Genomic DNA, 27,551 nt, shown 5'->3' with positions numbered 1-27,551 from the left:
TTTCCATGTTCCAGGAAGATGCTGTCATATGATGACACCATTCTCCCTCCGCACCCCCGTTTCAGGTGGGAACGCAGCTGCTGAGAGTGTTAGGTGGCCCAGGGACCCAGGATGTGTGCTGGCTGCCCCGCTCCAGACCACACTCCTCCCGGAGGCACTCACACCACCTCGGCACAGAGGAGGCCTGGTGACTCGCAGAGCTGGCTCCTGGGCGCTGGCCAGTCTGACAGGGGCTGGAGGACGGAGGGACTGTGGCAGGGGGGTGGGCGTCGGCCAGCACAGCCAGCATGCCTGAGCCCCATTTCCCCTGGGTGGGAGTGAGGGGCGGCTGAGACAGCGAGGACACTGAACACCGACAGGCATGTCTCAGCTAGCCTGGATCTCCCGGAGTCTCCTTTTGGAAGTCTCTGGAGGAAGACAGGCCACCCCAGGAGAGGCGGAGTGGATAAAGGGGGAGGCAAAGGGAGCCTCGGGCCTTTGACAGACCTGCCCCAGCCCTAAATTGGAGAAGTTGCCCTTTCACAGACTGGCCCCTCCCATGGACATGCAGGTCTAGTAGATGCAGACACAGCAATGAACACTGTGGTGGCTACTGGCCCACTGTAAGAGGCATGTAAGTGTTGGTTGAATAAATAATAAAGATTTTATTATTGCACTAGAGGCCCAGTGCACAAATTCGTCCACTAGTGAGGTCCCTCGGCCTGGCCTACAGGATTGGGCCAAAACCACTCTCCAATATCCCCCAAGGGGTCCCGGATCGCAAGAGGGCACAGGCCAGGCCGAGGGACCCCACCAGTGCACGATCGGGGCTAGAGAGGGACGTGGGAGGTTGGCTAGGCGGGGAGGGACTGCAGGAGGGCTCTAGGGCATGTCCAGTCTGTCTCACTCAGTCCCAATTGGCTGGACCCCAGCAGCAAGCTCACCTACTGGTCAGAGCGTGTGCCCCCTGGTGGTCAGTGCACGTCATAGCAACTGGTTGACTGGTTGACTGTCTGCCCCCTGGTGGTCAGTGCATGTCGTAGCAAGCGGTTGAGCGGCCTTAGCATATCATTAGCATATTACACTTTGATTGGTTGAACAGCCAACCAGTCTACCGGACACTTAGTATATTAGGCTTTTATTATATAGGACTAGAGGTCCGGTGCACAAAATTCATGTACTTGGTGGGGGTGTCCCTCAGCCCAGCCTGCACCCTCTCCAATCTGGGACCCCTCAGGGGATGTCCAACTGCCGGTTTAGGCCCAATCCTGCACCAGCAGTTGGACATCCCTCTCACAATCCGGGACTCCTAGCCACTCGCCTGCCTGCCTGCCTGATTGCCCTTAACTGCTTCTGCCTGCCAGCCTGATTGCCCCCTAACTGCTCCCCTGCTGGCCTGATCGCCCCCAACTGCCCTTCCGATTGCCCCCAACTGCCCTCCCCAGCTGGCCATCTTGTGATAACGTGGGGGCGGCCATCTTGTGATGACGTGAGGGCATTGCACGAGGGCATTATGCCACCTAGGCTTTTATTATATAGGATAACATGATGTCCACACCACATCTTGTGTGGCCAGTTACACACAATCTGTACCTGACCCCACCCAGTGGGCCCAGCACCAACACAACCAGTGGGCTTCACACCACACAACGAGTGACCGAACTAGCCACACAAGTGGCACCAAACCCTGTGGGAACAACCATGCCCCACTGTGTAGCCCCTGCACAGCACTTCCTATAAAGTAACCGAGGTTTACCCATGTAGCCACCCAACAGGAAGGGTAACCACCCATGAAAGGGCCAACAGCATTCAAGACACAACTACAATGGGGGTGCCTGCACAGAGCCCACAGAAACATCCCTGAGCATAGAGCTCAGGTGATGTGGAGGACTATGCCACTGAGCCCCAATACTCCCAAGACTGCACATGTACCGTGGCTCGCACACCATGGTTGGGGTGAGCCTCACAGCCAGCCAGCCTGAGGGCCCAGCCACCCACAACAGGCCAACACAATCAGGAGCCAAGTACAACAGGAAGGCCACATAACCCCCACAAGGGGCCTTCCTTAGAGCACCCAGCTCAGGAGATCAAGGAGACTGCACCACTGGGTCCCACAGGACACCTACTGCATAATATGGCCACAGAAAAGACTGGGACTCATAGAAGTTCTACCTAAATACACAGAAACAAACACAAAGAGACAGCTAAAATGGAGAGGTAAAGTGCAGGCCCCAAATGAAAGAACAGGAGGCATCTCAAAAAAAAGAGCTGAATAAAGTGGAGGCAAGCAATTTATCAGACATAGAGTTCAAAGTAATGGCTATGAGAATGCTCACGGAAATCAGTGAGAACTACAACAGCATGAAAAAGGACATAGAAACCATGAAAAAGAACCAGTTGAAAATGAAGAATACCATATCTGACATCAAGAATACACTGAAAGTAATAAAAAGTAGGTTAGATGAAGCAGAGGATCTAATCAGTGATTTGGAAGACAAAATAGAAAGAAAAATACACCCAATCAGAGCAGCTAAAGAAAAAAGTATTAAAAAGCAGGAGGAGAGTTTAAAAGAACTTTGGTATAACATGATTATAACAACATCCATGTCGTAGGGGTGCAGAAGGAAAAGAAAATAGGCAAGGGACAGAGAAGCTGTTTGAAAAAATAATAACAGAAAACTTCCCTGATCTGGTGAAGGAAAAAGTCACACAAGTTCAGGAAACACAGGCAGTCCCTATCAAGACACAGCATAATTGAAATGGCAAATGTTACAAAGAGAGACCCTTAAGGGAAACAAGAGAGAGACCGTCAGTTACCTACAAGGAGCTCCCATAAGGCTATCAGCTGATTTCTCAACAGAACCACTACACGCCAGAAGAGAATGTCATGAAGTATTCAAAGTAATGAAAAGCAAGTATCTGAAACCAAGACTACCTACCCACAAGACTATCATTCAAAATTGAAGGCAAAATAAAGAGCTTCCCAGACCAAAAAAAAAAAAAAAAAAAAAAAAGGCTAAAAGAGTTCTTTGTCACCAAGCCAGTATCACAAGAAATGTTAAAAGAATTGCTTCAAGAAGAAATAATACATATATAGAGAAGAATGTAGGTATAAAGAAATAATGACAATAGATAAGTACCTATCAATATAACCTTAAATGTAAATGGACTGAATGCTCCAATCAAAAGACATAAGGTAACTGAATGGATAAGAAAACATGACACATATATATACTGTCTACAAGAGACCCACCTCAGAACAAAAGATTCATACAGGCTGAATGTGAGGGGATGGAAAAAAAAATTCCATGCAAATGAAAACAAACAAACTAAAAAAAGGTGGAGTAGCAATACTTATATCTGACAAAAAAGACTTCAAAACAAAGGCCATAACAAGAGACAAAGAAGGCCACTACAGGACACTAAAAAAGTTGATTCAACAAAAGGGCCCTGGCCAGGTGGCTTGGTTGGAATGTCATTCCGTGCACCAAAAGGTTGCAGCTTCGATTCTCATTCAGGGCAGATAACTACACTGCAGGTTTGATCCCCGATCAGGATGCACATGGGAGACAAATGATTGATGTTTCTCTCATACCAATGTTTTTCTCCCACTTCCTTCCTCTCTCTAAATTCATAAAGACATATCCTTGGGTGAGGGTTTAAAAAAAGGGGGAGGGGAAGAGGACATAACCCTTGCAAACATATGTGCACCCAATAGAGAAACACCTATATATATAAAGAAAATCTTGGTGGACTTAATGGGAGAGATCGACAGCAATACAGTCATAGTAGGGAACTTTTTAACACCTCACTATCATCAATAGATAGATTTCCAGACCAAAAAATCAACAAGAAAAGAGTGAGCTGAAACAGATGGATTTAATTAATATTTACAGAACATTTCACCTCAAAGCAGCAGAATATACATTCTTCTCAAGTACACATGGAACATTCTCAAAGATAGACCACATGTTAGGACACAAAGTAAGTCAACAAATTCAAGAAGACTGAAATCATATCAAGCATCTTCTTGGATCACAATGGTATGAAACTAGAAATCAACCACAATAAATAAAGCTCAAAAATATTCAAACACATGGAGACTAAACAGCATGTTATTAAACAATAAATGGATTATCAATGAGATCAAGGAAGAAGTCAAAAACTTCCAGGAAACAAATGAAAATAAGCACACAGCAACCCAAAATCTATGGGATACAGCAAAACCAGTCCTGAGAGTTAAGTTCATAGCATTACAGGCCTACCTCAAGAAGCAAGGAAAACTTCAAATATACAATCTAACCATACAACCTTTTAGCACACCTAAAAGAACTAGAGAAAAAGCAACAAGCAAAGCCCAGAGGAAAGAAATGATAAAGATTAGAGTGGGAATAAATAACATAAACACTAAAAAACAATACAAAAGATCAATGAAACAAAGACCTAGTTCTTTGAAAAGATTGATGATCATTTAACAAGTGTTATCAAGAAACAGAGAGGACACAAATGAATAAAATCAGAAATAAAAGAAGTAAAAACTGACATCACAGAAATACAAAGGATTGTAAGAATATACTATGAACAACTATATGCCAATAAATTGGACAACTTGGGAAAAACAGATAAATTCCTCAAAACATACAATATTCCAAAACTAAATCAGGAAGAATCAGAAAACCTGAATAGACCAATAATAACTAATGACATTGAAGCAGTCATCAAGAAAGTCCCAGTGACCAGAAGTCCTGGACCGGATGGATTTTACAGGAGAATTTCATCAACCATCCAAAGAACTAACACCTATCCCTTTTCAAACTGCTCCAGAACATACAAGAGCAGGGAAGACTTCTAACCTTTATTTACGAGGCTAGCATCATCCTAAGCCCCAAACCAGATAAAGACACTACAAAGAAAGAAACTGATGAACACAGATGCTAAAATCCTCAACAAAATATTAGCAAGTTGGATCCAACAATACATTAAAGAGATCACACACCATGATCAAGGGGGATTTATTACCAGGATGCAAGGTTGGTACAATATTCAAATATCAATAAATGTGATACATCACATAAACAAAATGAAAAATAAAAATGACATGATCATATCCATAGGAGCAGAAAAAGCATTAGATAAAATCCACCATTTACAATAAAAACACTCGGGAAACTAGGAATAAAGGGAACATACCTCAACATAACAGCCAACATCATACTCAGTGGGCAAAAATTAAAGGCGTTTTCCTTAAGATCAGGAATAAGACAGGGCTGCCCTCTTTCACAACTCTTATTCAACATTGTACTGAAGTCTTAGCCACAGCAATTGGACAAAAAGTAGAAATAAAAGGCATCCAAATTGAAAAATAAGGAAGTAAAACTTATTTCTTACAGATGACATGATATCGTACATAGAAAACCCTAAAGATTCCACCAAAAAACTACTAGATTTAATAAATTATTTTGGCAAAGTAACAGGTTACAAAATTAATATTCAGAAATCAGTAGTATTTTCATACACTAATAATGAACTATCACAAAGAGAAACTAAGAAAACAATTTGATTTACAATTGCAACCAAAAAAAAAAAAAAAAAAGTACCTAGGAATAAATTTAACCAAGGAGGTAAGAGACCTGTACTTTGAAAACTACAGGACATTGAAGAAAGAAACTAAGGAAGATACAAGTAAGTGTTCATGATTTGGAAGAATTAACATCATTAAAATGTCCAAACTGCCCTAACCGGTTTGGCTCAGTGGATAGAGCGTCAGCCTGCAGACTGAAAGGTCCCAGGTTCGATTCCAGTCAGGGGCATGTACCTTGGTTGCGGGCACATCCCCAGTAGGAGGTGTGCAGGAGGCAGCTGATCGATGTTTCTCTCTCATCAATGTTTCTAACTCTCGATCTCTCTCCCTTCCTCTCTGTAATAAATCAATAAAATATATTAAAAAAAATAAATAAAAAATAAATAAAATAAAATGTCCAAACTACCCAAAGTACAGATTCAATGCAATTCCTATTAAAATACCAATGGCATGTTTAACAGATCTAGATCAAATATTCCAAAAATTGATATGGACTCAGAGAATACCCCAAATAGCTGCAGCAATCTTGAGAAAGAAAAACAAAGTTGGAGAGATAACAATACCAGATATCAAACTATACTATAAGACCTGTAATTAATACAGCCTGGTACTGGCACAAGAACAGGCATATAGATCAATGAAACACAACAGTGAGCCCAGAAATTGACCCATCACAGTCAATTAACATGTGACAAAGGAGGCAAGAGCATACAGTGGAATAAAGACAGTCTCTTCAATAAGTGATGTTAGAAAAATTGGACAGGTACATGCAAAAAAATGAAACTAGACCACCAACTTATACCACACACAAGACTGAACTCAAAATAGATAAAAGACATAATAAATGTAAGTCATGAAACCATAAAAATCCTAGAAGTAAAACCTCAGCTCTCTCTTGTAGCAATATTTTTGTTGATATATCTACTAGGATAAGAGAAACTAAGGAGAAAATAAACAAAGGGGACCATTAAACTAAAAAGCTTCTGCACAGCAAAAGAAACCATCAACAAAATAAAAAGGGAACCCACTGTAGGGAGAACATATTTGACAATGATACATCTGATAAAGGGTTAATATCCAAAATACATAAAAACTTATACAACTCAACACCAGGAAGACAAACAATCCAATTAAAAACTGGGCAAAGGACTTGAATAGACACCTCTCCAAAGAGGACATATAGATGGCCAAGAGACATATAAAAAACTAGAGGCCCGGTGCATGAAATTCGTGCACTGGGGAGGGTGTCCCTCAGCCCAGCCTGCACCCTCTCCAATCTGGGACCCCTCGGGGGATGTCCAACTGCAGGTTTAGGCCCTGTGGGATTGGGCCGAAACCTGCAGTTGGACATCCCTCTCACAATCCGGGACCGCTGGCTCCTAACCGCTTACCTGCCTGCCTGATTGCCCCCTAACTGCTCCCTTGCCAGCCTGATTGACACCTAACTGCTCCTCTGCCAGCCTGATTGTCCCCAACTACCCTTCCCTGCTGGCCCACAAGGCTTTCATTAGTATAGATATGACCCTTCACAAAAAATTTTACTGACCCTGCTTTACAATAAGGGCTTGATGACTGAATCATTAGGACCAGACACCAAGATTTCCTTTCTTTGAATAGTGGAGGGAATAATTATCTTGTCTTTAAGTTGTCCTGAAATTAAAATGAGATGACTTAGAAAAGTATAAAAGCACCATATAAAGACAACTGTCTTTTTCATGTACTGAAAAGATAATAAAGTGGTAAAATGAAAAACACTATTTTTATTCTGCCCCTTCCTTCCTTTACAGCCTTTATTTAAACTTTGAAATTTATAAAAATTTCACTCCAATTTTCATTTCTTTACATTCAATATTATTTTGTATTGGTTTCAGGTTTTATATTAGTTACAGAACAATGGTTAGACAATCATATACTTTACAAAGTGTTCCCCGATATTTCCAGTACCCACCTGGCATCATACCATCATTACAACATTATTGACTATATTCCCTATTTAAGTGACAATGGATTTACAGGTTCCTTCCAGTCTTTCTTTTGTGTTGTTTGCCTTTCCTTTTCTTTCTCACTTCTTCCCTCATTTTCCTTATATAGTATCTCAATTGGCCATCAAAGCTCAGCGAAGGCACTGGGACACACTTAATCCATTTTACAGACCAGGAAACTGAGGCCAATTCTAGTTGGCTGTGGAATGTGACTCAGCGCACAGGGAGCCCTCAGAGCCATGCTCTCTGCCCTTCCTAAGGGGCAGCCGCTGGGCAAACAGAACAAACCTTCCCGTCAGGCTTCTGAGCCTCTTTCTCAAGCACCTCTTCATTGCGGACGCTCCACATTCTTTCCTCTCCCCGGTCACCTGCCCCCCATTCTTTACTTCCCCCGCTTCTCCGGAGCAGGTGGAAGGCTTCACACTCACCGCCTAGGCATGCTCTACCGTGGGGCAGGGTGGCGTGGGCTTGCTTTTGGGTCAAGGTGGGAGCAGGAGTCACCGCCTCTGAAGTGCAAAGGCCACTTGGGCGAGGCCGGTTAGCACTGGGAGCTTCTCTGAATCACATCAGTCAGTCCGGTACCCTGCAGTGCGGCACCCCTCCACTGAGGTGGCACCACCCCTCAACCCCTGCCTCAGGGCTGCGGGTCCTTGCCCCTCTGCCCGGGAGTCCTTCCATGCCCCTTGATCCCTGGCCGGGCCCACCTGCATCTTAAAGCCACTGCAGAGCCAAAACCGGTTTGGCTCAGTGGATAGAGCATCGGCCTGCGGACTGAAGGGTCCCGGGTTCGATTCCGGTCAAGGGCATGTACCTTGGTTGCGGGCACATCCCCAGTGGGAGGTGTGCAGGAGGCAGCTGATCGATGTTTCTCTCTCATCGATGTTTCTAGCTCTCTATCCCTCTCCCTTCCTCTCTGTAAAATATCAATAAAATATATTAAAAAAAAAAAAAAGCCACTGCAGAACCTCTGTCTCTCTGCAGGTGAGGCAGATCCCTGCCCTCGGTCTCCGCGAAGCTGTGAATCTGTGGCCAGAGGCCTGGTCTCAGTCTCGGTCTCAGCAACCCCATGCCTGCGATGTTCCCAGGGCACCGCGGGCATGGCTAGGCAGGCCCAGCCAGGCCTCCCCAGGGTGGCGATGTTCCCAGGGCCCACAGGAGTGCTAGGCAGGCCCAGCCATGCCTCCCCGGGGCTGCGATGTTCCCAGGGCCCCACAGGAGTGGCTAGGCAGCCCAGCGATGTTCCCGGGGCCCCACGGGAGTGGCTAGGTGGCTTGGCTGGGCCTCCCTGGGGCGGCAATGTTCCCAGGGCCCCGCAGGAGTGGCTAGGCAGGCGCTGCCCCTCCCGGGGCCTGTGATGGACCCGGACCCTTCTGGTGGCGTCTGGCTTTGCCCACCCTGCCTCCCCTGGCCTGATGGACTGGTACCTTGTGGGAGGTGTCTGGCGCTGCCCGCCTGGCCTCCTTCGCCCCCGATGGACCTGGACCCCCAGGAGCGGGCCATGGCGCTACCCGCCCGCCTGTGTATGCAAATTAACCGCCATCTTTGTTGGGTTAATTTGCATACTCACTCTGATTGGCTGTGGGCATAGCGGAGGTACGGTCAATTTACATGTTTGTCTATTATTAGGTAAGATGCTCCAGGTCACTATCATCAAAGAGATGCAAGTTAAAACAATGGTTAGGTACCATCTCACACCTACCAGAATGGCTATCATCAACAAATCAACAAATGACAAGTGCTGGTGAGGATGTGGAGAAAAGGGAATCCTAGTACACTGCTGGTGGGAATGCAGACTGATGTAGCCACTGTGGAGAACAGTATGGAATTTCCTCAAAATATTAAAAATAGAACTGCTTTATGACCCAGCGATTCAGCTTCTGGGAATATATCCTAAGAAACCCGAAACACCAATCAGAAAGGACATATGTTCATAGCAGCGCAATTTACAATAGCTAAGATCTGGAAACAGCCCAAGTGCCCATAAGTAGATGTATGGATAAAAAAGCTGTGGTACATTTACACCATGGAATACTACATGCCGTAAAAGGAAGGAAATCTTACCTTTTGCAACAGCACGGATGGACATGGACAGTATTATGCTAAGGGAAATAAGCCAGTCAGTTATATGTGGAATGTAATGAACAAAATAAACTGACCAACAAAACAAAACTAGAGGCACAGATGCATGGAACAAACTGACAGTGTCAAAGGGGAGGGGTGGGCTGGATGAAAGAAGGTGAAGAGATTAGCCAAAGAACATAGCCCATAGGCTCCTACAACAGTGTGGTGAGGGCCAGAGGAAAGGTGGATGGGGATTGGGTGGAGATGAGCAAAGGAGGGGGGGATGGGGACTTCTGTAATAGTGTCATCAATAAAAATAAAGTTTAAGAAGAGCAAAACAAATCATAATAAATGATTCAATTTCTTTCCTCAACAAATAAAACAATTCAAAGCTTTTCAATCTTCAAGAAGCCTGTGCACTGTTGTTGGGAATGCAAAATGGTGCAGCCACTTAGGAAAACAGTATGGACGTTTCTCACCAAATTAAAATTAGAACCACCATATGATCCAGCAATCCCACCTCCAAGTATTCGTCCAAAATAATTGAAATCAGGATCTCACAGAGACATCACTACTCCCATGTTCATGATTGCACTATTTATGATCACCAAGATGTGGAAATAACCTAACTGCCCACTGATTGAGAAATGGATAAAAACCACAGAACACAATGGGATTCTATGCAGCCTTAAAAAGAAGAAAATTGCTGTCATCTACGACAGCATAAATGAACCTTGAAGATATTAGGCTAAGTGACATAAGTCAATTGTAGAAAGACAAAAGTGGCATGATTCCACTTACGTAAAGCATGTAAAATAGTTCATAGAATTGAACTGTGGACTATTGGTTGCCAGGGGCAAGGCTCAGAGGAGGAAATGGGGAGTTATTAATGAGCTTAAAGTTTCAAGGTAATTCAGGATCTGCAGGACCACAGCGTGTCTAGATTCAACAATATGCTCTATGCACTTAAAAATGTGTTGAGGTAAGTCTCATGCTAACTGTCCTTACGTTAATAAAACTTTTTTAAAAATTAACAATAAAAGCTGTGTCATGAAATGTAACAATTTGAACCAGAATAAAGTAGAAGACGGGAATTGTCTTTGGGATAAACCTGCTCTGAGCAGACAAGCTCACATGTGGCCATCTGTGGCTCTGAGCTCACACAGCCCTCAGCCTCATCCAGCCGCACATCCCCGTAGCCATGCTGCTGCATGCCGCAGGAGGGAAGGTGGGCACTGCAGCTCTGAGGTAAGGCCACTGCAAATGTTTCCAGGTCCTGCAGGAAGGCTCTGGAGGAGCAAAGACCTCGGTTCAAATCCCAGCTCTGTTGCTTACTAGCTGCACGACCTCATGCAAGCGCACGGCTCTCCAGCTCTGTTTCCCTCAATGGAAAAGGCTCACAGACTCCCACCTTGTAGGGCTTGGGGGAGGATTCCTAGAACTGAATATTGACAAAGGGCTTTAGCAAAACATAGCCAAAAATCTGCATGTAACTCTGAGTTCCCAAAATCAGTCCCTTGGTATCCACAGGGCATCCAGGACTCCCAAGGACACAAAATCCATGGATGCCCAAGCACCTTATAGAACAACCCACACAGTCGGCCCTCTGTAGCCGGGCATGCCCAACAGTGGATCAAAAATCATTTTTAGTCCACAGTTGGCTGAATCTGCAGATGCAAAACCTGGGCATACAGAGAGCCACCTGTATATTTATTGAAAGAAGTCCATGCATGAGTGTGCCCTGGAAATTCAAAACCCATGTTCTTCAAGGGTCAACTGGAGTAAGAAGTCAGAAACTGTGGCAACCCCAGCAAAGCCAAGAGCCAATGCCGGCAGCCAGACGACCTGCTGAGACCAGGGGGCATGCCCATGACTGCCTCAGGGGCCAGGTAGGCAACAGAAATGGGTTCCATCGGTCTGGAGGTGTCCAGGGGCACTGGAGAAACAACCCACACCACCACCCTGAGCAGGGCAGCTCTCCCCAGTTGTGGCCAATGGGCCAGGTCAGGGAAGGGGCCCCACATGGCAGGACCTGATTTTTTAAGAGGAATTGAAAATCTAGGTTTTTCTGTGACCTATCAATTTTTAAAAATGGGTAATTCATCCCAAATGTTTCCCATGACTATGTGGCCAGCAAGTGTATGACACACTGGACTCCACCTCCTGCCTCAGTCCTGACCTGACCACCGGCTCACAATGGGCATCCACAGCTTCCTGCTCCTGCCATCACCCTCCCAGCGGGGGTTCTTGGTAACATTTTAGGAAAGCGCCAATTGAGGCTTAGAAGAGTTACAAAACCTGCCCACGGCCACTGGCCTTGGCGCCACTGGGTCAAGACCAAACGCAAGCTTCTGACTCCAAGCACAGGCTGTTTACTGGGCTCTGGGGATTTTTCACAAAGAAAACCTCATGTGCAGAAGGAAATGCCTCCCGAAAGCCCATGCACAGCGACACGCGTCAGCTCCCTCCTCCGAGCCCTGCTTCCTTCGCTCCTTCCTCGGGAAGTTACCTGGACTAAGCAAGGGAGAAACTGATTATGAAGTACTGAGCAGGAGATCTGAACATGCAGAGTCAAGAGTTGAGCCATCTCCCACCCTTTTTCCGGAAAGCGTGGGACCTGACCTGGGGAGCTGTGGGAGCTGAGTCCCTTTTGTCTCCTCGGTTGCTGGGACACACTTCACATATCCAGTAATTCACCATTTAAAACGCACAAGTCAATGCCTGCTCGTACATGCAGAGCTGGGCAGCCATCACCACAACCAACTGTAGGACATTTTCAAAGCCTAAAGGAGCTCTGTCCCATGAGCCGAGTTCCTTTCATGTCCCAAGTGCAGAAGGGTGTTCCTCAGTGTGACTCTAGGGCAGGGGTGGGCAAACTTTTTGACTCGAGGGCCACAATGGGTTCTTAAATTGGACCAGAGGGCCGGAACAAAAGCATGGATGGAGTGTTTGTGTGAACTAATATAAATTCAAAGTAAAGGAGCGGAGGGGAGAGTAAGAGAACCCTCCGCTCTTTCAGCTCCGCGGGCCGGATAGAACAGCCGAACAGGCCAGATCCGGCCCGCGGGCCGTAGTTTGCCCATGGCTGCTCTAGGGCCACTTGGACTTCATGGTTCAGGGGACACTCCTGGGACAGGTCCCAGGGACCCGTGTGTCAACCAGCATCCTGTTTCCTGCCCATTCAGCTCCACCAAGAGCCTGCCCGTCTGCACCGGACACTGTCCCACCTGTGAGGCTGATGGGCTCCCCAGAAGACTATGCAGAACATCAATCACATAAGACTACCAAGGAAGCTAACTCACTAAAACAGTCACCACAATGTTTCTTCAGGATAGGTGTCATGTGTAATCTATGACTCCTTGGTGAACGCCTTTAGATAACAGATGTAACAATAAGACCAATAACTTCTGTGCTTTTTAGGGAAAGAAGTACATAATCAATGTTCTGAAATATCTTTCACACCTGGATTGTGATATAAGTATATTGGTGATTCCTATGTATCTGTCTGTCTGTCTATCTATCTATTATCTATCTAACTTATCTATCATCTCATTCTCTCTCTCATTCTCTCTCTCTCTCTCTCTCTCTCATCTATCTATCTCTCTAATCCTCACCCAAGGATATGACTTTCATTGTTTCTAGAGGAAGAGGCAAGAACGGAGAGAGAAACATGGATGTGAGAGAGAAACATCAATCAGTTGCCTCATGCATGTGCCCCAACTGGGGGTGGAACCTGCAACCTGACTGGGAATCGAACTCGAGACCCTTTGATGCCCGGGAAAATGCTCCAACTGAGCCACCTGGCGAGAGCACACAGTGATTTCATTGGTGACAAAGTCCCAGCTACTGCGACGAACACTGGCTCAGTGCCTATAATTTGTAGCAGAGGGAGAGGCTACATCTCATGAGGTTTGTAAGAACAAAGACATCATGTTTTCTCTTGTCTAAATTCATGGCCGCCCTGAGACACCCAGGCATGGCTGGAGCTTCGGCTCAGAGCCCCTCCTCTGTTTGTCCTGGGGGCGGAGGATGCTGGTTCTTCCCTCCCAAGCCTAACTACTCACCTACATTCCACACGAAATGCCAGGATCCTTCCGACAACACCCCTTTGGTCTCGGATGTCATGGTTTGGTTTCTAGTATTTGCCATCCCCTTTTTCAGAGCTTCCTATGGGCCAAGTCGCTGTCCCAAACACGTATGCATATTCACTCATTTAAGCCTCATCAATGCTTAGATGTAGATACTATTATTATTATTATTCCTGTTTTACAGACAAAGAAACTGCAGCCCAGTAATATCACCTATTACCCAAGACTGAGGGGGCCTGGGAGTCCATCCTAGGCATCATGGTCCTGGAGCCTGCACCCCTAAATCACTAAGTGACCCCCTGACCATATGGAGAGCCTCGACTAATACATTCAGGACACAAAATGAGTGGGAGTCTGCACCCCTAAATCACTAAGTGACCCCCTGACCACATGGAGAGCCTCGACTAATACTAGACGGGTCTTGAGCGGAGTCTCTAATACAAAATGAGTGGGAAATACACTGAGACATTCAAGCATCTGACTACAAACCAGCACAGACAGAACACCCTGCATGCTTAGGGCCGAGGACGCCCACGTCAGCAGGTCAGAGACAGACACCACCTTCAGCTCTCGTGGGGGACGCACCGGAACTATTAACAAAGTCGAGAAGAAATTGCAGAGGAACTCCAGAAGGAAGGGTTCCGATGGCCGCATCTTTCCATCGATATTGATTGTCTTGGGGACTTCTGGGATGAGGCTGATGGCGGCTTTGAAAAAGGCATCAGCTGCAAGACAAGAAAGTCTATCAGGGAAACTGAAAAAACACAAGCTCTGCATTCTTCTCCACAGGCCTAAGGCCCATCCAGAGAGTCCCGGGGCGTCGGCTGCACCGCTGGGATGGCAGGCAGGCCCGGGAAAGGTTCCCGAGAACTGACTGAGGGTGGGCATTCCCAGTGGAGGTGCCGCTGCTGCCTCCCATCCTCCCTTCTTCTTTGAGCATCAGTCAGAGAACCTCAGCCAAACTGGCTTTAGATTATTAAGTGAAAAAACAAGTGGCACATGTTCACAGAAAGCCTAGAATTCACAGTTGCCTGGGCCAAGGGCTCAACCTGGATTGTCCCACTGAACCCGCCCACTGACCACGTGGGAGAGTGTGGTTCTCGGGCCACTTCACTTGGGAATAAGGTGCAGGAGGTTGTGTGTGCAGAGGCTCCGGCCTGTCTGCACCTACTCAAGTGCACAACCGCTTTGTTAGAGAAATAACAATCTAATGTTTGAAGGAATGCACGCACACACACGCATACACATGCACACACACGCAAACATGCACACCACACATGCACACACAAAAAACATGCATACACAAACGCACACACAATCCACATGCATGCATACACACGTGTGCACACGTACTCCACACACACGCTTGCACGCACGCACATAAACGCTTTAGAGACTACTGACTAGGTAGTAGTTCCACAGAATCATCCCAGAAATGAAGATATGGAAGGAAGCAAGGGGAGGGAAAGAAAAAGAAGGAGGTGGAAAGAGGAGCAGATAGAAGGGAGCACAGGGGATAGAGACAGGGAGAGACCAGAGGATGGAAGTGTGGGTTAGAAGACAGAATTCTTTATAGAAAAGGTACCAAGGTCAAAATAGACAAAACAGTGACCTAACAAGTGAAATTCCAAACTGCCTGACAAGATCAAATGTGTTTGGTGCAAATACACATCCAGTTGGAAACACTTCCCAGCCACATCCAGAGAGCAGGGTGCTGGCGGACAGCACCCTCAATTAAACCAGAGCCCCGCCCAACACAGTGTGATACCAAACACAGGTTCTTCCACACGTGGGCACTCCCCCACGTGGGTGCCCCCACACGTGGGCACTCCCACATGTGAGCGCTCCCACATGCAGGCACTCCCAAAGGGGCCAGCCATCTCAACTTTTAAGAGGGAACCAATTCAGCCCTGGCTGGTTTGGCTCAGTGGATAGAACATCGGCCTGTGGATGGAAGAGTCCCAGGTTCCATTCCGGTCAAGGGCACATGCCAAGGTTGTGGGCTCGATCCCCAGTGGGGGGTGTGCAGGAGGCAGCCGATCCATGATTCTCTCTCATCATTGATGTTTCTATCTCCCTTCCTCTCTGAAATCAATAAGAATATATTAAAAATAAAAAGAGAGAACCGATTTATAAGTGTTAAAACCTCTGACATTCAAACTGATGGGATGAACCAACCTGATCGTCATGCTGCACACCAGGTTGGGTGGCAGCTGCTAGTTTTTGTTTGCTTTGTGTCATGTGAAATGTCCCCCTGGCCAAGGTGGCCCTAGAAGAAAGCCCACGTGTACCAGCAGATAATGAGGGCAGAAGGCTGCTCTAGTGATGTGCAGTCCTGGTGGGCGGGGCCCCAACGATGAGGAAACACACACACAGTCAGAAACCACCCCGCCATGGCCGTGGGTGGCCGCACCGACCGTGGTTCCCATTGCCTGACTCCTCGTTAATGTGAATATCTGCAGGAGACCACTCCACAGAGAGGGAGCAGCAAGTGCAAAGGCGCTGAGTCAGAAGGCAGCTTCACCTGCTCACAGAACAGAAAAAAGCCTGAGAGGCTGAAGAGCCGTGTGACAGGACAGAGGCCGCAGGATCAGGCCATGTGGGGACGCACCGGCAAGGGATTGAGTTTAACTCCAAATGCACTGGGAGACACGAGAGTTCCCAGGAGTTGAAACCAAGACCAAGCAGGTTTTGAAAAGGTTCTTGGATAATAATCATGTTTTTATTTTATTTATTATTGATTTGGGAGAGAGAGAGAGAGAGAAATATGGATGTGTTGTCCTACTTAGTCACACACTCACGGGTTCCTTCTTGTATATGCCGATTGGAGATGGAACCCACAACCTTGGCGTATTGGGACAATGCCCTAACCAGCTGAGCTCCTGGCCTGGGCCAGCAGTCACGTATGAAGATTCAGGTGCCCAGAGCTGCCCCAGATGAATCAAGACACAGATCCAGGTGCCAGACTGCCAGGCCAAGGGCTAAAGATGAGGAAGGACCGTGGTCTGACCAGCCCTGCGTGCCCTCCACACTGAGCCAGGGCTGGCGGCTCCCTCTGATGCACACAGATGTCAGGTGAGAGATGGCAGTGGGGGAGACAGCCCTGAAAGCGTCAGTCCACCTCAGGCAGCGCTAGAGAAACTCCCGAGCTCTCAGAGCCTTCTGAGGCTTGCACTGCACATGCCTCTATCCACGGGAAAGGACACGGCCTTGGCCAGAGCAGGGGCTGAGTGCTGGCTCCTAGCCATTCCTCCTCAGTTTTCTCACCTGGAAAATGGGGCCCCAACAACAGGACTGGCCTTGTGTAGCTGTCAGGAGGAGGAGAGGAGACATGTGCAAAGGCCTCACCATGTAACAAACACTCCGTAAACGGTGCAGGATTCTTTCAGTCTGTGCTACAGCCTGCTGGGCAGGCCCTGCTGCGTGCCACACTGCAGGCAACAAGAGCCTCCAGCAGAAACACTGTGACCCTCGCTGAGGGCGTTCTCTTGGTTCACGTGAGGCACAGGCCTGAGTTCAGGGAAGCTGGTGCCCCAGCAGCAGCCAGGGTCAATGACAGATGGAGGAAAGGGTGGGTTAACGCCGGGACCATTAGCACTCCCTCCCGGAGGTCCCAGGCGGAGTGGACTGCAGCTGCTCCCAGCAGGACCTTCCCACGAGGGTCCCCTTGGTTGGCTTCCTTCCCTCCCCCTTGTCCTCCCCATCACCCTGCGGACATTGGAGGGATCCCTCCCAAATAAACCAGGCACAGTGAGCATGGAGACGGGTCTTGAGCGGAGTCTTCATCCCCAATAGCGAGCTGCAGACAGTGTTCACTGTCCTTTCTAGGTTCCTCCCTGGTCTGTTTGGGGCTTCAAACCCACATCAACCATGACAGGTATGATCTGCGGGGAGGACGCAGCCTTATGTCTAAGATTCTTTAGGCACAGGCAGCCCTACATGTCTGCGATTTAAGATGGTCCTTACAGGAAATCAGCCACACTTTGTAATCTGTCTGACTCTAAATGTGGGCGTGTCCGACATGCATCTTACTAAGGAAATATTTAAAATTTGTCCTTGATTACTTTCCCTTTCCTCCTTAAGGAACTTTCCTTCTCTTCACCCCACTTACTCTCATGCACATGCGCACATGCCCTGTGGGTCACTTTCCTAGAGGCAGGGGGCCTGAGAGGAGGGGAGGGGCTTACCTTGGGAAAGGCACTGATTGGCCAAGGCCACCTGGCCAGCAAGCAGGTAGAGGTTGAGGCGTGTGAAAATGCCCACCAGGGAGGGGATGGTAATGAAGCAGTAGGCAACACAGGCCTGAAGGGAGGAAACGCAGCAGGTCAGCTGGCAATGCCCTCACAGTGGATCAGAACACCTGTTCCCATCTGTCCATATTTTCAGGCAAAAACACTTAAAATAATTTCTGATTCTGAGCCCCAACTTCCCCTCTTGCCTCTGCAGTACCTGTCTCTTTGGGAGGAGGGGTGTGTAAGGAGTGATGGTGCATGAAAAATAAACCCTCCCATCACTGAAGGGAGGGCAGAGATAACACCTAACAGCAGTAAGTTAAAAGCAGCTGTTTAAGCCAGTTCCTTTTAAAAGTGGAGATAGGAGGCAGCCAATTAATGATTCTCTCCCTTCCTTTCTGAAATCAATAAAAATATATTTAAAAAATTTAAAAATGGAGGTAATTAGAAGAAGTTGCTATAAAGAGTTTGAAGGGGTTGACTGAAGAGAGAGGATGAGAAGAGAAGGGGCAGGGCTGGGATGCTTGGATTTCATTGTTTTGCCTAGGATTTCATTTTTTAAGACATGGGTTGTGTTACTTAGATAAAAGTTCAAGCAGTACACTCAAGAAGCTTAAATTTTATTTCATAGTTGGGAACTGATCAATAGGGGAAAAGATATTAGACCTTCCAGAAACAGCATAATTACAGAGAACTGAGCTGGCACACTGCCCCAAGCCCACCCTCAGCCACCTTAGCACATGTGCAAACTCAGGCTCCACTGACCATTGCTTTCAGAAACTGGCCGGCCCATAGACATGTAAGGAAAATTAATTTAGGAAACCCACAGCCCACCGAGTTCAGTCTGTGGGTCTTATCTTCAGAACATACCCGGACAAAGGCAGCAGTTTTTCTGGAATGATTCCCCTTCATCACTTTTCTTGTTTCCATTGCCAACCGGCTCACACTCTGGGTTTGTTAAAGAGTAAAACAGAAATGGGAATGAATAATGGCTGACTCAGATCTTCCACAGACATCTGAACATGAACTGCAGCCAGTTCAGTGAGAACCAGCCACATGGGACGAAGGCTGATTAGCCCTGAACCCTGAAGTGCCAAATGGGTCATCAGGTAGACTCCATCTGGACTTGCACAAACATCTCCAGGGGGTAGACCAAGCATGTCAAACTCGTGGCCCACAGGCCCCATGTGGCCCACAACGAATATTTTTGCTGCCCAGCCAATATAACGGTATATAAGAAACATTTTAATAAAAGTTTTGTAACTTAATTTTTACAACATCCTGTTATACATAATTATTAATAAAGAACTACAACGTTCACTAATGACTGATTACCATAATCAGGTTGCATTCATTTCCCTTACGTGCCTTATGCACAGGCGCACCATTTCTCTCCACTAATACTAGCAGCGAATATTTTAGCAGCCGATGGCCGTGTCATTAGTCTTGTACCATTTGTTTGGTGTGCACAACAGGAAATATTTCTCTTTTGGAGAACAAGAAAAACAGGTTTATTTGCATTACGCTTATTAATTTGTGCAGTTATTCAGTGGCTGGTAAGTTAATGTTCAAGAAAAAATATTAATTTTTACTAAAGTGTTCTATTACTTTATGTTAATGACTCATTTATTTCAGCCCTTTGTATTCAGCATGTCTCTATCGAAATAAACCTACGTTTCTATAAAAATTGAAGCCTTTGCTTTTTTGCGCCACATACACTTACACCTTATTTATTTGGCCTGTGGTAGCCTTGGAGTCTGACATGCTTGGGGTAGAATGAAGGCTCTCACTGAGTTAGCCATGCCTATCCTCTGCATTATAAATGACCATTTTCTGGCTTAATGAACAGCTAGGGTTCACTACTCCATTTCTGGAAATCCCATACACTAAGCTTAAGATCTTAAAGATCTTAAGAGAAATTTCCAAATCTGAGCGTAACCATGCAATTCAGCTACGCCATACTAGCAACACCCATAAGAGAGGTAATGACAGCAGCCACAGCATCGCGTACCACAGCCAGGTGCTGCCCGAAAAGCTGCGCACCCATTGCCTCATCGAACCCTCTCAGCCCGCGAGGCGGGTGGTTCCCTCCTGTGTCATAGACGAAGTCTCCACATGCAGGTGTTAAGCTTAGTAATGCTCCACAGCCTGGCACCCAGCAATCACATATAATACAGCTGCTCCTCCTGAATTCATGTGAGGTGACTAAACAGCCTTAGGGAATTTTTCCACAGATGTGAAAAGTTTGGACCTAGGTTCCCAAACTGTGAAAACTCACAGGGAAACCTCTTATTTTTTATTTTTTAAGGGAAACAGCAATTATTGAGCACTGGGCAAAGCCCCAGAGAGAGGCAGCCCAGAGTCAATTCCTTACCGTGAGGCTGCGTCTTTGCACAGCTGGGGTGTGATAAACGCCAAGTGCTGTGCAAAACTCAATGTGGAAAAGGCAACGTGGAAGAGAAAATAAAGGTAGTGGTGTCCCCCCAACTCTGGGGTTTGAAAGGCTGTGCAGTCACACTTCATCAGAAAGGAATTATGATCAATTAAGAATGACATAAAAAATATACATTTTTTAAATTTACACGTATTATTGTTTTAAAGGGCTATCAAGTTGTTAGGGCATAAATACTTAAGTAGTCTGAGCCTAACTGTTGAATAAACAGATATGTCACTGATTTCTTTTGACCTGGGCACCACGAAAAGTCACGGAAAGGCCGTGTCCCAAGGAAGTGGGCACTCTGGTGAGGCAGCAAGGCCGGGGTTAGTATTCCTCAACCACAGCCAGTCCTCATGCCTCTGCTGCTGGCACGCAGGAACGAGAATAAACACATTTCAGAGAAAAAGGGGACAAAAAATCCACTCAAAGATTTCAGTAAGTTCTAGATTGCATCAACCTTTGAGAAAAGCCTGCCACACCTCAGGACCAGGGGAATTCCAGGTTAAATGATTCTGGCGTGTAGATGATCAATAAACATTTGCTGAGAATGAATGAACGGAAAGCCTTACGTGAATCAACTGCACAAGAACAGGTTCCAGATTGCAAAACATCGACCTGGCCTCGACATAAAAACTTAGCTGCTGCTCAAAATCACGACCAAAGGACACCTAGAATCAAAGAGAGAGAGGCTGACAATCAGCTGAACAGGCTTTGCCTGAGCTTGGCGGGGGGAGGGGGGGCGGGGTGGTGCTGAAATGACGAGCCACCAATGACTAGGTGGGAAGGGCATGCAAGCACGCGTGCGCACACGCACACACACGCACTGGGATATACTCTGACCAGACCACAATGCCCCTCTCAGCATGTCGCTGACATGTTACTACTGCCACCTCATCACCATAACATGGGCACTGGAGCAGAACACAGAAAGGCTGAAGGGTATGAAACAGAACCTCCATGGACGGTGGTGCTCAGTGGTCAGAGCATCGGCCTACGCACATAAGGGTCGCAGGTTTGATTCCCAAAGACATGTACCTGGGCTGCAGGTTCATTCCCTGCCCCTCGTCTGGGTGAGTCCAGGAGGCAACCAGTCGATATGTCTCCCTCACATCGATGTCTCTCTCTCTCTCTCTCTCTCTCTCTCCCCCTCTCTCTATCCTTCCTTTCCACTCCCTCTAAAAAGCAATGGAAAAAATATCCTCAGGTGAGGATTAACAAAAACAAACAATAAAACACAGAATCTCAAAATATAAACAGAACATCCCCGGATAGCAGGAGAGCTGGGGAGGAAGCACTGGAGCTCTGTCAGCTGTGCCTTTCAGAGCACAAAGGGAGCCTGGGCCGTTGGCCGGGATTCCTGCTCCCTGATGGGGTTCCCAACCTCAGTGGCCGCTGTTGCCAGAGCCACAGATGGAGGCTTCTCCCCCATTACAAATCCCTTCTCCCATTTCTCCAAACTGATGACTAGCTGGTTAGTAGGACAAACTGACTGCTACAGCAATAATTCTGGTCCAGGAGTTTAACTTTGCTATTTCCACTGTAGCTACCAGGTTTCACATCTTATTTCCTCATATTCTTTTCCATTATAACTCAGCGGCTTTCAGACAAAGCCATAAAAAGATAAAGACCACATGACCGACATATAAATCAAGGGCTCAAAGCCATAGATACATTTCCTAACATGGCCTGAACTTAATCCAAATTGGTCTTTTACCCACAGCGCTTGGCAGATAGATCAGCTGGCCCTGCTGCTGGATGAGACACATTTCCTCAGTTAATTCAAGGTGACCTAGTTACTCCCATCTCAGCCTTGGTCTCGAGTGCCTGTTAAACCGGGACACTGGTGGCAGCTGGGAGTTAGCTCTGCGCACCAAGAACAAAGGCAGGGCTGTTTTGACGAGGATGCACAGTGAGTGATCCCAGAGAAAGCTGCAGTAACCCCCATGCTGCTGGGCATTTCAGGGTCCCTGAGGACTCTTCCTCCCGGACGTGGAGTCGCTTTCCCCGCTTTATGAAGGGCCGTCCTGCGACTCACTGCCCTTTCTGAACCTGCGCCCTTTAGGCCCTGCGGCCCCATGTCTGCCCCCCCAGGTAAAAGCTGTGGCAGCTGAATGATGGGAGAAGGGGAAGAAAGCGGTCACTCGGAGGAGAAGTGAGGCACCTCAGCCAGCACTGAGGCCCCACCCTGCCCCCGGAGCAGCCCAGTGGCCCAGCCAATGACAGAACTGTGGGATTAATGAAACACTGAGGCCTGGGGTGAACTGTCCACAATGCGGGTAACAGGCGAAGGCACACGTGTGCACAGCCGCGTTTCACTGTCCCATGGCAGACAGCAGGAGTGTCAGGGAGCCTCCTGGCTATGGAAGTGGGCTGCCCGGCTGTGCGAGTCTCCCCGGCCCGGCCGGTCGTGTTTGCTCTCCCCCACAGCAGCCATTTGTTTGGGATGGGCCCACATCCATCCAAAGGACTCAATCTTATGAAGCTGCTGGGACCCTTCCTTCTGGGCTCTTGTGGGGAGTGAGCCTGCCTAGGAGGGCACTGGGAGCAGAGCCACGACCAGACACACAGACAGCAGGCCTTGCAGACACACAGAGGTTCCCACCTCCAGCAGCTCCTCTGAGGGGCTCCATTCCAGAATCTTTGTCACATGAGCGAGTAAGCCCCCCTCTCTCCCCAGGACTTTCCCTGAGGCCAGTTTGTCCTAGTGCTCTCTGCCCCAGGAGCCTGGCTAATGGGATCTGTTTTCTAGCCTCATCTTATCTAAATAAGAACGAGAAGCATCAAGGAACATGCTAACTCGTCCACCCAAGTACAGAGAAACAATTACATCCCTTTCCAAGTCCGCTGAGTCCGTCCTCAATACCTACCATCTTTACAAATCCATTAATCAGACAGGCCAGCGTTCTCTTCTCATCCTCCAGAGTGAGGGCACTGAAATCAACAAGGTACAGAATTAACACTGGGTGATAAACGAGCTTCCAAAGAAAAATATATAAGAACTGAGCAATTTAACAGGTAACAACATTTTGCATTTTCTAGATTTACAAGTGTTTCACATCTCAAAGTTGCTGTTCTTAAAATTCATTTATTAGTGGTAACTTTTTCTTCTTTGGAATTTGGGCAGAAAGGTTCCATTTCAAATGTAATTCAGAGAACTTTTATTCAACATAATAAAAAATTTCAAACTAGGCAGCAAAGTTGAAAAGAATTTTACAGTGAATAGCCTATACCCACCCATCAAGATCTTACCATTATCATTTTATATTATTTACTTTATCACATAACCATCTATTTCCCTCTCCATCTGTCAGTATATCTTATTTTGGGGATGGATCTTAAAGTAAATCACAGGACTCAGTTTCTTCTATTAACAAATTGAATACAAATATACATGTGTAAGAAAATGTCAGGGCTTCATAGTTTAGACCAGTGGTGGGCAAACTTTTTGACTCGAGGGCCACAATGGGTTCTTAAACTGGACTGGAGGGCCGGAACAAAAGCATGGATGGAGTGTTTGTGTGAACTAATATAAATTCAAAGTAAACATCATTACATAAAAGGGTACGGTCTTTTTTTTTTATTTATTTCAATAGTTTTATTCATTTCAAACATTTTAACAAGAAGAATGTAAACACTAATTATTATAATTTGAAACTTCAAAAAATGGAGGAATCATAGCACAATAACATACCTTATAATGAAGATGGCAAAGGCAAAATAAAATTGCCTAACAAAGGAAAGGTACAAAAGCCTTTCAAATTAAACTTAAATATAATAAAATAATTTAAAACTAAAACAAATAGAAAAGAACAAAATGTGTAAACAGTAAATTAAATATTTTCTTTAGTGCAACTTCCAAATTATGCCCGGGACATAGATGTAGATGGCAATGTAGACTGGGTTGAAAGGTTTTTGGTCTTTAAAACATCAACTTCAGTGGGAACAGTGTTGTTGGTCTCCTTTTTAGTTAATGCTCTGATACTGTGCTCTCCAGGGGTGTGTCTCCCTACATCACCACGATAATGTGTCTACGCATTCCCAGGGTGATGTCGGGGGACGCGTCCGCGGGCATTACAAGGAGCCTCTGGAAGACTGAGAGGTTGTTCCTTCTACTGAATGGGCGGATATAAATCCACCTACTCAGAAGAAGGAGCTGCGGCCGTGTTTCCCGACGTTGCCATGTTAACACTGCTGCTGGTAAAGGAGTGGAGGGGAGAGCAAGAGAACCCTCCGCTCTTTCGGCTCCGCAGGCCGGATAGAACAGCCGAACGGGCCGGCCCGCGGGCTGTAGTTGGCCCATGGCTGGTTTAGACTGTACTTGTAAAGCAGTGGTTCTCAACCTGTGGGTCGCGACCCCTTTGGGGGTCGAACGACCCTTTCACAGGGGTCACCTAAGACCATCGGAAAACACAGATATTTACATTACGATTCATAACAGTAGCAAAATTAGTTATGAAGTAGCAACGAAAATAATTTTATGGTTGGGGGTTACCACAACATGAGGAACTGTATTAAAGGGTCGCGGCATTAGGAAGGTTGAGAACCACTGTTGTAAAGCTTATAAATAGGGCCCTGATTTATTCTGAAAAAAGAGCCCAGAGAAAACAGGAACCAAGAGTTTTGTTTGTTGATTTGCTCTAGGAAAGATAACTAACTATTGGCAGAGACTGCAAAACACCCTCCAATACACTACATTTCCCAGTCTCCTCTGCAGCTAAGTATGGCCATGTGACAGTTCTAGCCAATGGGATGTGAAAGCAAGCAATTAAGAGCCTTCCAAGTTTTGTTTTGTTTTTATTGTCTACAGTTTTACATTCACTGAGTGGCCAGATTATTATGATCTCTGAATGCATAATAATCTGGCCACTCAGAGTGTGTGTGTGTGTGTGTGTGTGTGTGTGTGTATCTATATATATATTAGAGGTCCGGTGCATGAATTTTTGCATGGGTGGGGTCCGGCCAGCCTGGCCAGGGGGAGGGGACATGGGCAGTTGGCTGGCCTGCCTGCTGGTCCAACTCCTGGTCGAGGGGACAATTTGCATATTAGCCTTTTATTATATAGGATATATACTCAGTGGCCAGATTATTATGCGTTCAGAGATCTAATAATCTGGCCACTCAATGTATGTCTCCTTTTTCCCCAATAGACACCAACCCCCCCCCCCAAGCCATTCCCACCCCGGGCAAGCCCCCACCACCCCAGTGTCTGTGTCCATTGAAGAGCCTTCCAACTTTTGCCCTAAAAGAAAGCTGCTGCCTACAGCCTGCAGAATGCAGCATGGACATAGTCAAGGTAAGCCAGCTTCCACCAGGAGACAAGGACAACACCCAGAGCAATGGCAGAGCAACAAGACAGAAGGAGCCTGGGTTCCTGGATGATGTTCTAAAGCAGAGCTATCATACCTCCACCTGTTGGTCTCATACTTTTATCAAGAGAGAAATCAACCTATTTTATTTAAGCCAAAAGCCAATATTCTACTAACACAAGTGTCTTTCTGGATGTTTTCTGTGCCTTTATTTTTATTTTTGTCCAACTAAAATCTAATGGTTCCATTTATTATTAAAAGTGTTGATATTTTTATTTTTATAACTGCCCATGAAGTTGAAAGCACAAAATCATGAAAATAAAGATTCTGAAAATCTTTAGAGGAAAAACAATAAGTACAATTCCTCTTATTGATGGTTGAGTTCTAAAACAATTTTCTCAGTGCTTGTAACATTTTCCAGTAAATCAAGCTGCTTGTTTAAAAATTCTTTGGGAACTAAAATTTCAGTGATAAGCAGGAATTGCCTTAAGTGTAGTCAAACAGAAATGTGGGGTGGGGAGCAGGCTAGAAAGCAAAGGAGTGATCATTTGGTTTTTGACCCAAAGTAAGGCCGGTGGGTAGGTCTCAGCCTCAAATATACTGAACAAATAACATCCTTTATGTAAGAAGGATGAACAATTGCAGGTGCCTTTAAAGAACTGGTTAATAATGAGGAAAACATGTGAAGGCTATGTTTTCCTCACCTAAATTTCCTTTATAAGGAACATATGCCATCTCATTTTCTCAGGAAGATACCCTCAGCCTCGCTGCTCTCCTAGAGTGGAAAGTCCTCATTGGCAAGAAACTTAATAGCCCCATAAAATAGAATTCACAGTGGCAGCTTCCAGCAGCCATCCCCTCATGTACTGCCATGTGGCACTGAGACCCAGCCCATGTGATGTGGCAGCTTACTTCACGGAGTCATGCATGGTCTTGCACACGTGCAGGAGGGCGTTCAGAATGACCGGATCCTTGGTGGGCTCGTGCTGATGCCTGGGAAACAGTTGAAGACAGTCATGAAAGCTGTGCCCCTGAGGACAGGGAAAGCATGGATTTGGTTCTTATCGACTATACATATCTGAGAAGCAGCCAGCAAATCGATTGCACTGACCATGGCCCAGTTCACCAGTGAGGGGCTATGTTCTAATTTTCTCTTAATTCTTTCAACGACAAGTTTGCTCTTCTCCACATACTGTAATTTCTAGTAACTGTAGAATCCTGGTCAAACTGCTACACTTCCTAATACAAGCAAAGGGCAAATCTGTGGGGTTTTTTTGTTTTTGTTTTTTTATCATGTTTCTTGAACTCTCTGAAGTGGCTCACGACCTATCTTCAACTGTGTTAGTTGCCAGGAGCACTTATTAATTGAATTTTTCAAATAATATAAAAGGACAAGCTCATCAAACAAACCCTTATGCAAGTAAAGTTGGTGTATTTATTCCAAGCATATGGAATTAATCTTTTAGGAAGACAACACAAGGAAAGCTTAAAACATATATTCAAGCAACATCTATCTCAATTTTCTAAACTCTACATACTTAATATTTAAAAAATAATATACATGAAATCACTGACTGCACTAGTTATATATTATCTAACATACGCTAAAATAAATATATACAACTTCACAAATGAAAATGAAAACCTCTTCTCCATGGACCATCTACAATTATTTCATGTACCACCAGCAGTACACAGTTCTGGGAAATGGATTTAATAACATTAAAGAAACTAAACTGAAAATGGATCACAAATCTACCCAGAGACGATGCAAACCTTTCTAGCTCTGGTACCTTGATAAATACGACTTTATCTTTTAAAACGTTACTCCCTAAGTTAGTCCATAATAGCCTGCTCCTTCCAGTAGCACATCTGAGTGAACGCA

The 27,551-nt window shown here is 46.1% G+C and overlaps 1 protein-coding gene across 4 annotated transcripts in view; it reads right to left on the bottom strand.

Annotated features, from left to right (window-relative positions):
- VPS35L (VPS35 endosomal protein sorting factor like) overlaps window positions 1–27,551 on the bottom strand; it is a 147,667-nt gene that overhangs the window by 27,522 nt on the left and 92,594 nt on the right. For all 4 annotated transcript variants that reach the window (XM_080681846.1, XM_080681845.1, XM_080681844.1 and 1 more), the window contains 6 exons: window positions 26,579–26,659; window positions 23,228–23,291; window positions 20,930–21,028; window positions 18,794–18,871; window positions 17,879–17,993; window positions 14,277–14,416 (listed from right to left, as the gene is read on the bottom strand). In XM_080681846.1, the coding sequence (XP_080537972.1) occupies window positions 14,277–14,416; window positions 17,879–17,993; window positions 18,794–18,871; window positions 20,930–21,028; window positions 23,228–23,291; window positions 26,579–26,659 (577 nt within the window). The remainder of the gene's footprint in view (window positions 1–14,276; window positions 14,417–17,878; window positions 17,994–18,793; window positions 18,872–20,929; window positions 21,029–23,227; window positions 23,292–26,578; window positions 26,660–27,551) is intronic.

This window comes from Plecotus auritus (assembly GCF_963455305.1).
Source record: "Plecotus auritus genome assembly, chromosome: 7".
Classification (NCBI taxonomy): domain Eukaryota; kingdom Metazoa; phylum Chordata; class Mammalia; order Chiroptera; family Vespertilionidae; genus Plecotus; species Plecotus auritus.
The sequence above is the reverse complement of the archived record's forward strand: the minus strand, read 5'-3'. Positions and strand labels throughout refer to the sequence as shown.